Here is a 13234-nt window from a genome sequence, read left to right on the forward strand (position 1 = left end):
TTGTTCATGAGTTATTTACTAGTCAGAGTAAAATTATTACTTTTACAGATAAAATTTTCTTACAATGGAAAATGTTTAATTTGACATAAAGTATCTGTATTTTTATGACCGAGCTTTTATAATGAGTAGAGCCAAGTTTATCCAGAGACTTTTACTGAAAAGCCAAATTTGCTGCACCCAAATCAGCACTTATCTAATTTATTAAACTCGGCTAAATATAGGAAGCATTTTAAAAGAAAGTGACCTGAATTATGTTCTCATAGCTGAGAATAAATTAGTTCAACTGAGCCTGGAAGAATTTGAGAACCAGATGGCTTTCTTTTAATACAGCGAACGTACAAAATCCTTTTTATATTTTGAATATATGATGAATAACACTCCTTTCCTAAAAAAAACAAAAAAACAAAAGTCACATGACTTTATGTGATTGATTTCAGTACAGCAGGAAAAATATATGCTGATCTAATGTCAGACTATTCATGTTTTTAAGTCTTCTCTTAAAGCTAACTTTTTCTCATTGGTCTTTAACTCAGCTTGTTGGTTTTTACAGTTACTGTTAATGTATTTGCTGTGTTTTTATTTTTTGTTAAGCATACAACACTTTGGTCAACAGCACTGTATTTAAAGTGCTTTATAAATAAAGCTGGAACTGAATAAAAAGGTTATTTAACTTTTTATACGGTATATGTCAACATCACAAGCAGAGAGAAAGGAGGACAGGTTCAAACTGACCTCTATGTCAGAGATGGCGGAGTTCAGTGTGCAGGACCAGTTGACGAGCCTCTTGCTCCGGTAAATCACTCCTTCGTCATGCATGCGGATGAAGGCCTCCTGCACTGCGTAGGACAGCTTCTGGTCCATGGTGAAGCACGCCCTGTCCCAGTCCAGAGAGGAGCCCAGCTTCTTCAGCTGGTGGTAAATTCGGTCTCCCTTCCTTCAGAGGACAACGTTCATCTTCATTAGCTGTTTATTAAAAGTCGTTTTGGATCCATTTTTCGGCTGGTATTTAGACTCACTCATTCTTCCATTTCCAGACTTCCTGGATGAAGTTCTCCCTGCCCAGATCGTGGCGGCTCAGACCTTTCTCTCTCTTCAGCTTCTTCTCCACCACCACTTGCGTTGCGATGCCGGCGTGGTCGCAGCCCGGGTTCCACAGCGTGGTTTCCCCCCGCATCCTGTGCCTAAAGACGAACCTCATTAGCTCACTACAACTCTAAAAGTGACCTGTTACGCTTCCTTGAACTGGTTAGGATACGTCTGTATACTAAACATGTTCATGACGTCTTAGTGAGCTTCCTGCCCAGTTTTGCCTATTTTTAGGGGTCACTTTAAATCCAAGTAAGCTGCTGCTGGCCACGCCCCCAACTCAACGTTTTCACTCACATGGGGAAATGGCTGCAAACAGATGCGAAATTATGCAATCGTGCATCTTTGAAAAGAATAAATAGATTTAAAATACATTTTCATTAATAGACTGTAGTGCAATTTAAATTCTTCAAAAAAACAATTTTTTTAATAAAAAACATCTGTGGGAAAATTAAATTGAGAATTTATATTGAGCTTAAGAGAGAGTATCAAACTGGGTCCTATGAAAACTAAATTTATCCGGAAAGCAGCGGCTCCTTTGTGCCCAGATCAGAACTGGGCACAAAGTACCAACAAGTGGTTTCTGAATGGTAAGTCAACAATAAAACGCTTGTCTTTTCCAGCAGCCATTGCACAGCGCATATAGCAGTAAAACCAGCTTACCAAACGTGCTAGAATTCCATTTTGGTTGCTAGGTAACGGGCTGGTCTTTGCTGGGGTTGCAAGGTGATGGAAAGTGTCTGCTGATTTGTAACCTTACATTCAGAAAGTTTTTGAAACGTCTCATTTTCCAAACACCTAAAAACATGAACTTATTGCCAAAACAACAGCAGCTGGGTTTTTTAAATGGTGTGGGATGTTTTTAGAAGCAGTAGAAACCGAAATGGAAGTACAAAATTATGCAAAGTGTGAATTTTGCATAATTGGTGCCCTTTAAAATTCACAATTTCAGTGAAATACTCCTTTGATATTTCCAGTTACAAGGCAGTGAAGTATAAATTACCATCTGGTCAAACAATCCTGAATGGCGTTGGTGAGAGCGTGACCCAGGTGAAGAGATCCGGTCACGTTTGGAGGAGGAATGCACATCATGAAGATGCCACGAGGGTTCTGCTCACTGATGCTCTTCCTCTATAAAATGCAGGAGATTAGAGTTATTCCTTAAATGTTCTGATCCAGAGTTGGCACAAACAAAGAAGAGGGACACACTTACACCAAACTCAGGTTTGAAAAAGCCCTGCTTCTCCCACCATGGATACCAGGTAGCCTCCACGTACTGAGGGCTGTACGAGTCAGGAAGCGCACTGACGACGTCTAAAACCAGAGGTCACAGAGAAGCTTCATACTCTATAAACAATTCATATTATATGGTGAAAATAACCATTAGTCCTGCAAAACGGAGAGGAATAACATGTCAGGATAACACAAGCAGCCCTTATAATTAAAATTTTATCGGAATATACTCAATGGCAATTTGACTATCGAGTAAAAAGCTAAAAAGCATGGACTCCCTGCATCTTGCTAGGAGAATTTTATGTAAAGTTTAAAAAGGGTTTTGTGTACAAATTTAGAACATACAAAATGATTAAAGAAAGAAAGCGTTTTGTGTTCTTGTTGCAGGTTGTGAGAAGGTAAATCTTAATTTCCAGGATAGTTACCGACTCCTACTGCAAGAAAAATACTCAGAACAATTAATGAAGTTTGGTCTCGACTCTTCTGTGTTCCTGATTGTATTTCAATGCAAGCAGGAAAGTCTTGTAGCTACGATGTATTTCAGTTTTTCAATGTGTCAAATAAAAGTTAAAACGATGACGAGTAACCAGATCTGCGATGTTTGAACTACCTTTTTTCTCTCCGGGGTTTGTAGGAATGTCGTAGGTAATCACTCCAAGCTCTTTCTTTTCAGGTTTTGCCTTTTTCTGGAAGACAAAAGCAGCAAGGACCGAACACAAAGCATTTATCAAGTCATCTGTGTGATGTACATTTTGACGCTTTTTGAAATTACAAAAACACTCTTTCAAAGATTCATTATTTTCCATACCTCTGCTGCAGGTTGTGTCTTTTTCTTTGCCTCCATTTCCTTCTTTTGTTGAAACTTTTCCAGTTTTTCTTTCTTCTTTGCTTCCTTTTTCAGCTGCGCCTCCGTCTTTGGTGGACCTGCAGGTGAAAATTAATAAGCAAACTCAGAGATAAACATTGCTGCGAATCGCAAAATAGTCCTCTAATATTTACGAATGGAGGACTCGGTTTACCATTAGCAGCAGAACTGTTGGAGTCCACAGCAACATTAGCAGCTTTTCCAGCAGCGTTGGGTGTTGGTGTTACTGGTCCCACTTTCTCACAAAGAGCGATCTCTCCCAGCACCTTCAGGAACTGAGGCTGGTTGATGCAGGTTGTGAACCATCTGGTCACGTTGGTCACTGCCTTCCTGTCTGAAGGCTCCAACGCCTGAAAATAAAACATTAAACTAAAACAAGAAAAGACCAGGCAGGGGGAAGCTTTTATCATACGGCTGTGCTGCATACGTACATATTTGAACGGCAGAAGAACAGCTGTGGCAACGGCCATGTCAGCCAGAGTGAGGCTCTCTCCCACCAGGTACGTTCTCGGTGCCAAGGCCTGATCCAGAACCTTTAGAACCCGCATGAACTCCGCCCGCGAAGTCTGCTGCAGCTGAAAGTCAGAAAAGAGTTAAAGGAGATAATTCAGACAATCTAATCTCATCAGAGGTGGATAGAGTACCAAATACTGTATTCAAGTAAGAGTACAAGTGAAACTTCAACATATGTTTTTCCTCAAAAAAAGTGGTTTAAAGGCTAAACGAGTAACAGATAAATTAATCAATCATGAGATGAACCAAAATTCAAAGCTAACTGGATTATTTTTGTATTTTAAAGACCAAAATGAAAAAAATTTATATAAATAAAATAATTACAAAATAATATCAGGCAAAAAAAACAACAACAACATTTTCCCCAATCAATTTCTTTCAAAATAAAACTTGTGAAACTTTACCCAAACTTGTAGGAGTGTGTATGTGTCAGATTTATGACACTGGTGGGAGATACTTTATTTTGCACTTCATAAATCTGGCCTTTATTGAAGAGTGGAACAAAGAAAGGTAGTGTTAAAGGAAACCTGTTTGCAGTTTGCCAAAAGCCGTAAAGGGACAGAACAAACATGACGAACAAAAACTGAAACTATTAGCTAAACATAGAGCAGCCCTGGAAGACAATCTTTAAGAGAATCCAAAAGAGGCAGAGGGCCAGTAGGTCAACAACCATGAATATACAGCCACAGCTACAGTACAATGGTTTAGATCAAAGCATGTTCATGTGTTAAAATAAAACATCTAAATCCGACTGAGAATCTCCAATCGAGCTTAAATTTTTCTGGGTAAAGATGTACAAAGCTGTTAGAGCAGTGAGTTTTTTGGACATTTCTCTATCTGTGTCATATGATGGGTCTAGAAAGTAGAGCTGGACAACAAATCAATAACAATATATATAACAGTAGTTATATCAATATCAATAGAAAATACATTTGATAGATTGTTCAACACTTTCACTGAACTCCAATCCAGAACCGCACAGCATTCTGGGGGATGTAGGCAGAGGAAAGGCTTTAGCCACTCAACCTCTGACGTCACATTGGTGGCATCAACTCGTTAACTCTTTGGTTACCTGGCAACAACCTTTACCATAACTTGTGGTTACCTAGCAACAACCTTTACAGTAACTTGCACAACAGCAGTTTCAGGTTTTGCTACTGTGCTTCATAACTGCTTCAAAATAAACAACAGTGTGGAGAGAAAGGAGAAACTGACCAACAGCTCAAGAGGAAAGGTCACACCACCAGTTTGGCTGAATTTCAGAAATTTAAAAACAAAAAACGAATCAATAATTATCGACATCCACTGATATTAAACGCTTACATCGTGATAAGTTTTTCCGCCACATCGCCCAGTCCTTGTACCATAAAATGCGAAAATATTAAAGGGGAAAGAATACTGCATCTAAATTCACAACAAGCCTTTGCTTACCTTTTTATCTACGCCCATCACTCCCATCAGAGGGAAGACCACGGCACAGGAAACTGGGGTGAGCTCGTTGTCTGCAAAGCTGAGCCACTGCCACACTTGGCTCTGTTGCTTTGAATCCACCCCAGCCCTCTTCCCCTGAAAAGCCAAGTACCAGGCCACCGCACTGGCCCCGCTCAGGACAGAGTCCGCGTCTCCGGCAGCGGTCAGGGCCAGGGCGGGTCTGGAGCGGGCATTCAGGGAAGCTGGCGGATCCTCCGAGATGATCCGAGGACGAGATGATGGACAAAACTCAGCAGCGATGAGAGCCAGCAGACTCCTGAAGTCATCGGGGTGAGGGGACACGTAGAGGGTGGCCATCTCTGGAGGAGACACGGGAGAAACACGAGTTTGGCACAACACTGAAACACAAACATTTCCTGTAAAAGTTTCACAGCTGAGCAGCAACAAACTGGTTTATCCAGTCTAAAGAAAAATCATGACCATATTAATAAGACTTGTGAGGAAGTTAAAGTCGGTAATAAGTTTTAAATTTACTACTTTTGAAAAATATGGGTTATATACAATATCGCTCCGGTTGACAGCTGGAAAGCATGATGATTTTACCACCCTATATGTTCTGTTTTATTAGGTTTAAAAGCTGATCTCTGTCACCACCTGTCAACTCTGAAGTCCTGCCCGGCAGGCTAAGTTAGCCTTAGCTTCTCTGTCAAAGTAAAGCTTCACTTTTTTACTCTTACTCTGGGTTTTGTCCGCACTGCTGCAGCTTCTAACTCGCTGTCTTTAGGCAAAGTTGTAGCGCTTTCTGTTAAAAATAGCGCTTAGAGAAAAGCAATTCATACCATTGAATGGAGCAGAGAGATGTCAGCTTAGTTAGCATACACACAACCACATGAGTCCGCTCGGTCTTCTGCGCATGCGTCATCTGATGCAACGTAACAACAACTTCCGGTAAAAAATAAAAATAAAAAAATATTAAAAGAAAATGCGTTGTTTTGTTAAGTGTCTATCGATGCAGTATGATAAGAAAAAAAACTGAAAAATTATAATTATTACTAATATTATTTTGTTAGAAAAAATATTAGTTACGATGTTATGGAGGGGGAATAGATTATTTCAAACCGCTGAAATGCCCCTTTGGCAAATAAAGAGCAAATGTTCCCATATCTAAAAAAAAATGTTTTCTATGGTGACAGGAAAAATACAGTTAAGGACTTACAAATAAATTAATTAGTTCCCATGTTATGGAGGAGGGACAGATTATTGCAAACAGCTGAAATATTTGGTTCCCACCTCATACCTTTGGCAAATAAAGAGCAAACGTTCCCAAATCTACAAGATATTTTGTGCATAGCGAGAGGAATAAATACATTTAAACACAGGGAAATTATTTACTTCCCATGTTGTAAACGGGTAAAACATTATTTCAAATAAATATTTGGTTTCCCCATAACTTTGGCAAATTAATAGCAAATAATAAGGTATTATATGAATATATTTTATCCATTAATCTGTCATATTTTACATTAGAACGCGATTCGCCGGAAAGCATACTCTTTTTTCAGGTCCCGCCATCTAGCTTCCATCTTTTTACATCAAAAATAAAACATTATAAATGCACACAATGTGTTCAGAGACAGTGTTTGACGCCTGGTTGATAATCAGTGAGGCTTAAGAGAACATAACAATAGTTGGAAAAGGACACAAAAAATAAACAAAACAAAGAAGAAGCCCACAAAATGTTTATTTTATTTATTTTAGAGGGTTGTTTTGTTGGTTTTCTAACAGCAGCTGTCGATTAAATTAAAAGTTACGACCTTGACATGATTACGTGATTCGTTTTACCGAGAAATGGATCAGAAGCCAAAAAGGTCGGTTCCGCCTCTCTGGCTGCAATACGCGCTCCCGCCACAGGGTGGAGCAATACCTGATCTGTGATTTTTAATCACGGGTTTTTCAGTGTGGAGTTAGCATGTTTTTCCGTGGATGTGTGGATTCTCTCCAGGTCTTCCAGCTTCCCCCAAGCGTCTAAAATATGCATGTAGGTTTAGCTGGCCACACTATTCGTCTTTAATGTCTCTGTGCTGCAGTGTGATGGAATGGTGACCTGTCCAGTGTGTGCTCTCCTTCTCATCCAATGACACCTTGAAACCAACACCTCTCTGCACCCCCACGAGGACCAAGCAGCTATACAAAGTTGTATGGATTTGTGATTTTATGTATCAATAATAAAAACAAAAAAATAACAAAATAGAACATGCTAGGATTGTAAGCAAGCGTTATCCTTTATTTGACTTTACAGGTGCTAAAATCCGACACGGGAGTTGAGTTGAGCCTTTTGATCCCAAAGCACAGTGTGTGTTTTTGTAAATCAGACATCTCAAATGCAGCAGTTTATTTGGACAGCCAGCTTTCCACAGTGACCTGTAGCACATTGTGCAGCATTTCAACATTATTACATTAAGACAAAACCTGAAAACTCTTCTAAGGCATATCAAATGTCATCAAGTTTTAATTTTTCAGCTTCCCGGGTGCATAAGTAAAATCCAAAGCAAAACTGAATAAAGACACTTTATTTATGGCTTTGTCTAAACCTTTCACTCTTTTACTCTGACTCCTTCCCAAACGCCTCTCTAGCTGCACCAAAAACCACATCTATCATCCCCATGATAAAGTTTCCTCCCATCATGAACACGCTGCCCACTCCGCTCCCACCTCTCCAGGCCAGCCGGCCCAGTCCTCCGCCCACAGCCTGAGCTTGACCCCCCATTTCTGACACCACGGTACCCACGTAGCCTTCAGTCTGCTCCCACAGCCTCCCTCCAAAGAACTTGGTCAGCCACCAGCTATTATCCAGAACGCCACCAAAAATCCCCGCTGTGTCTCCGGCCAGGGTCCCCATGCCCGTCAGGCCGGTGTGGCAGCTGCTCAGCAGGGCCTCCGCCATTGACGAAGAACAGTAGTAAACACTGGAGAAGCAGGTCTCCCCAACACCGAGCAGCATTTCTCCAGCTGATCCCGTCCAGGATAGGAGGTCAGAGGTGAGGAGGTGGAACAGCGTGAAGGTGTCGCCAGGCAACGCGGACAGGACTCCCACATCTTCCTGGAGAACGTGAGTCACCTGAAGAAGAAATGGGTGTTAGAGGAGTGAAACCATGCAACTGTACCAAATGTGTTAACTAATACTATGTGGTACATTTCACCAAAAACCTGCATGTTTAAGACTTTTTCCACATCTTTACTAGCGGTGCCAATGAGCTTAGAGAGTTTTATCTAATAACAGAAGGCCTCTGTGGCTTAAAAACAGAAATGAAAGGCAGGATTTAATGCTCATGCTGCATCACCTGGGCAGGAAACTCTGTGATGGTGGAGAACACGGGGCGGAGAGGAGCTTTCAGGATGGACATGGTGGTGGACAGGGTGGTGGACAGGACGTAGAGCAGAGTGCTGGTGGAGTTTGAGTCGTCTTCAGGAACAGATTTGCTGTACTGCTGCACCCTGCTGCTGACAGAAACTACAGATTCTGCTGCGGTTTCCTCTGAAAGGTCAGAATCCTCCGATTTAGCATCAACACCAACCCTTTCCTCCGGCGATGAATCTTTGCTGCCCTGCTCTCTGCCTGCCTTTGCATGTGGGTCAACAGTTTCTGAATTCACATCTGATTGTGCGGCATTTGCATGAAGCGCGTCGGTGTGAAGCCCCTCTGCGGCTGCAGCTGTCTGCCTGTCTTCTCCCCCACAGCCTTCAGAGAACAGCTCCTCCACCCCTAACATCTCCTCCAGCTCCTTCATGCTCACTTGCCTCTCCGCTTCTTCTGTCTCTTTGATTAACCCCACGCTGAAGCCGCCCTTCCCCTCTGGAGGAGCGCAGCACGCTGCCGTCCACAGCGGCTTGGCCTGACACGCTTCGTCTCCATCCTCCGCTGCCCCGAGACGTCCTGCTCCTGTCAGAACGTAGACACCCCCTCCTAAAGCGGCGCACTTGGGAATGATGCTGGACTGGATCAGTGCCGCCACTGTCGAGTCCCACCGTTGAAGCGGAGAGTCAGACGGATCCTCTGTTGCGCCTCTAAGAAGAGCTGGAACGATGATGTGTTCTTCCTCTGTCTGCCAGGGAAAAAAAGAATCAAATTAATTATTACTTTTACAGTAGATCAAACTTTTTTTGTTGTTGTAAAAGCTCCAACCTGAGTATTTTTCCAGCATCGTGTACTATTTGAATTCAATACGTCTGTTAATATTTCAGTTTTCAGGCATGTAAAAAGTCTGCAAGGTCAACTTTTCTCCCTCCACACCCTCTTTATCTTCCCATGAATATCTCCATAATGCATTTCTAAAATCTGAGTCATGCCTCTGCCAACTGTTTACACTGGGACTGAAAACTTCACCTGCCAATAAAATACAGATTAGAAATTAACAGCAACATGCATTACCATTGGGATTTGTAAATTAACATCCTGGTGACTAGTTGAATTAGAAATCTGATAAAAGACACTTACTTATCAATTTCTGACTCTTTTCTCAACTTTGCAGACTGTTGTGTTAATAAACTGACCTAAATGATTATTCCTATGTTGGAAATGACATTTAGCTTCTTCAGCTCTTTGGACCTCGACGGCTCTGAGTAATCCTGACTTCAAATGATAAAGGATCAACTAATGTTTTAAATATAAATTCAATAACAAATTGTGGTTTGAGGCGTTGTTTTTTATGTAATAAATAGATTTTCCATGACAGAATGACACTAAATATACTAGTGACATTGTTTTACATCTTTTTTTTGTCATTCCAAAGAAGAAACAGCTAAATTTATGTTTTTCCTTATTGTAAAATCTAAAAACAGATTTGATATTGGGTTCTTTAACAATGATAATAAGTAGGTATTTACCAAAAATGCTAAGTTGTCTTCTTAAAGGTTATGTAACATTTGTGGATCTACATAAGTCTTATTTATCTGGACTGAGGGCAAATATGCCTCTTAGGACTTCAAAGGCTAAACAACAGTTAAGATTTTTGGGCTATAAATGTGATAAACATGGCTCCTTTTAATATTTTTCAATACTATATAATATTATTTTTCAATAAATAATACTGAAAAATAGAACTTATTTTTCAATATTATTTATTGAAACCTTAGCTCTCCAGCAGGTGTTTTTATCTAAATGTAAAATATTTTCTAAAGTTTTGGCTTAAATACTGACCTGAATACCTTGTTTCTTCAACAATATGACCTTTTTTGAGTCTGTAGACTCCAAGTAGCGATTAATTGATTCCTAAATTAGTTGATGGTTATTTCAATAATTGATTCGTCACAATCAATCTGATTAACTTTTTCTGTCAACTCTTCCATAAAGTCCAGATTGCTGGAGGACACGACACAGCTGATCCAGTCAGCTGGTTCTCTCAGCTGAGCTCTGGATCTGTGCAGCTCCTCCAGAGTTACCATCCTCTGTGCTTCACTGATAAGTGCTCTGCTTTCCTCAGTGAGATCAGGTGTCGCGTCCGGACAGGTCTGGAGCTGCGACACTCTTTCCATTTTCAGATGATGGATTGAATCTTTGTGAAATCTTCAAAACTTCTGGTATTATTCTATAACGTATCTCTGCTTCTTTATCCCTGACCTGTCTGCAGGTCTTTAGGATGCTGAGGCCTTCAAGGAACAGCTGGATTTATTACAACTGGGTGATCTTGAAGGCAGCCCAGCCCGGTTGCCCAGGATTTAGCTGAATTAGGCATTACTCTGTCTTGTTCTATCACATAAAACATTAATTTGATACACTGAAGTTTGTGGTTGACAAAACATCTTTGGAAGCAATACCCGAGTCCAAAGAAAAACTTGAAAAAGAGAAACAGACACTTCACAGAATGCTTTCAAAGTGCGGTGCCTAGAAGCTATTTATGAAGAAACGAGGAGGGATTAGACTTTTAAATAACACCGTTTCTGTTTTCATTTCATGTTATCAAAACTAGATTGTGACAAATGTATCCTTACCACAGGCTCCCCCTCCTGCAGCTCCTCCCTCCCCGTCCATCCGTGGCTGAGATGGAAGGCCGAGCAGACAGCCGTGTCACAGGCCGGCCTGGACAGAGCGGCGAACGCCCGTCCCCCCGGCAGTCTGTGGCAGTGTCGGTGCAGCGGCGGCTCAGCTGCGGCTCCCCGGGGAGGCGTCTGTCTGTAGAAGCAGCCGTCACAGAGGGCGAAGCCTGGCTCCGAGTCATGCTCAGCTGGAAGAGACAGGCCCGGGCCCAGCAGCGCCAGCAGCCACACCGCAGCAGCAGCACTCAGCAACATGGTGGTGAGCTCAGCTTATCTTCCCTCTCTCACACTCAGTGAGAAGGGAGAGGCTTATAAATTATCCAGTGGTTTCCTTGTGTAGATGAAGAAGATAAATAATGGCTGCTGATGGGCTTCTTGCTCACCCCCCCCCTCCTCACTGACTCCTCGCTCTGTCCTCCGGTTTATCTGCAGCCATCCCTGCCTTCCTCCCCTGCCAGCCGAGCTCAGACAGGACGAATCAGTGGTTGCAGGAGCAATCTTGCTTACTCCTTCATTTCCTTGTCCCCCCTGACAGCCTCTCCCCCCCTCTGTCAGTTCCACCCTCTGACTCTCCCTCCGGCTGTTTCTGCACCTCACCACTCCCTCCGCAGCTACACCTTTACCGCTCACTGCTGTAATGCACACAGCCTGAGCCAACACCTACTGATTACCTGTAAGTCTGCATTCCCAAAAATCGGTTTGAGCACAACCAGCAAACCTTTGAACTCTATTATTCTTGAGAGACCTAACTCGGTAAAAAAAAAAAAAGACCAAATGAGCTCTATAATTATCAGTCTGTTGATGAAATCCTCATTAAACTGTAATGCAGACAGCAACATGTTCACTCTGAACTCACATGCCCACTTCCATGCCCTGCAGATTAAAGCCGACTTTCCCCAAAATCAGCAACATTCCTGCTGAGGCACGATTCTGGCACGGGTGGATTCTTACAAAATCATTATGAGGCAAAGGCGGCGTAAACACATAATCTTCACAGAGCAAGTGTAAGAGTGAAGGAAAACATCTCAAGCACTTCAGACAACAACAAGAGGTGGAGCTCAGCCAGAATGCCTTCACATTGCTCAAGAGTTATGGGCAAATGGAGCCAAAAGGCACCCATGAGGTTCTGCAGAGTGGTGTCAGCGTTCCTCTGCAGAGGTCAAGCAAGGAGTAGATATTACTCAAAACATGGATTGAGGTGCCTTTGCAGAAAGAAAGAGCATGCTTACATGCCAACTTTAAAGAACGCAAACCTGGAACGAACATTTCTGGGTGTGATGTTCAGGGTGGGGCATGAAGCCATCGAGTGAGATATGTGCAACGCTTCAGACGAATGTTGCAACAAGGTCAGAAGTTTCTCTAGGGTTGCTTCTGTGCTATTTAAATAGCAAAGCTGGGAATATTTTAGTTGAAAACAAAATGTTTAGTGAGCTAAAATCGAAAAATGTCGATACACAAATTTACAAGTGCAAAAACAAAGTGTTTATGTATTTAAAAAAGGTTATTTTGACATTCTTAAAGACAAAAGCTGATACCTGGCACAGGTTAAATATACCAGAACTGTAACAAATAGACATTCATAACTCTAAGGTTACAAACGATGAACTGTGAGATGGTGGTTGATCCAAGCAAAGCAAAAACCAATCTCTGAAGAACAAATAAGGATGAATTCACTGGCTATCCAGAGGAAGCATAGAATCAGCCGTGGGATTGATCAAGTTGGCTAAATAGGTATTGATGCACCAATCAACCAGTCAGTGACTGAAGTCAGAGTTTTTCCTTGGACAGCTCTGTCTGATGATCAGCAAGTCAAATGTCACAGGAGGAAAAGGGCATTTTGGTGCAGAAAACTCAGAGCATGAGCAGTAGTTATGCAACGCTTGCAGCAGTCGAGCATTTATAATCTACAATAACAACTGGTCTGGTCATTTGTATCTTCAGGGCACCACCAGTCTTGGGGTTATTTTAATTAAAAAAATAAAAATACATGAATTCAATATATAATAAAATTAAATAATAATAAAATAAAAAAATGAGGCTTTGCGAAGTTAACTAATACTTTCATTACCTGGA

At 41.6% G+C, this 13234-nt stretch overlaps 2 protein-coding genes across 2 annotated transcripts in view; both read right to left on the reverse strand.

Annotated features, from left to right (window-relative positions):
• Positions 1–6082, reverse strand: part of vars1 (valyl-tRNA synthetase 1) — a 19469-nt gene extending 13387 nt beyond the window's left edge. Inside the window, exons 1-10 of the mRNA XM_008431336.2 lie at positions 5968–6082; positions 5129–5487; positions 3616–3759; positions 3339–3534; positions 3128–3243; positions 2930–3005; positions 2300–2400; positions 2090–2217; positions 1017–1181; positions 733–934 (exon numbers count right to left, since the gene is read on the reverse strand). Of these exons, the coding sequence (XP_008429558.2) occupies positions 733–934; positions 1017–1181; positions 2090–2217; positions 2300–2400; positions 2930–3005; positions 3128–3243; positions 3339–3534; positions 3616–3759; positions 5129–5485 (1485 nt within the window). The 5' untranslated portion in view covers positions 5486–5487; positions 5968–6082. The remainder of the gene's footprint in view (positions 1–732; positions 935–1016; positions 1182–2089; positions 2218–2299; positions 2401–2929; positions 3006–3127; positions 3244–3338; positions 3535–3615; positions 3760–5128; positions 5488–5967) is intronic.
• Positions 6083–7391: 1309 nt separating this feature from the next.
• LOC103477956 (uncharacterized) lies at positions 7392–11835 on the reverse strand. Its single transcript, XM_008431337.3, has 3 exons — positions 11117–11835; positions 8470–9231; positions 7392–8246 (listed from the first exon to the last, which is right to left on the reverse strand). The coding sequence occupies exons 1-3, from the start codon at positions 11414–11416 to the stop codon at positions 7731–7733; spliced, it is 1578 nt and encodes a 525-aa protein (XP_008429559.2). The 5' UTR covers positions 11417–11835; the 3' UTR covers positions 7392–7730.
• Positions 11836–13234: the final 1399 nt, after the last annotated feature.

Source organism: Poecilia reticulata, chromosome 16 (assembly GCF_904066995.2).
Source record: "Poecilia reticulata chromosome 16, P_reticulata-male-v2, whole genome shotgun sequence".
NCBI lineage: Eukaryota > Metazoa > Chordata > Actinopteri > Cyprinodontiformes > Poeciliidae > Poecilia > Poecilia reticulata.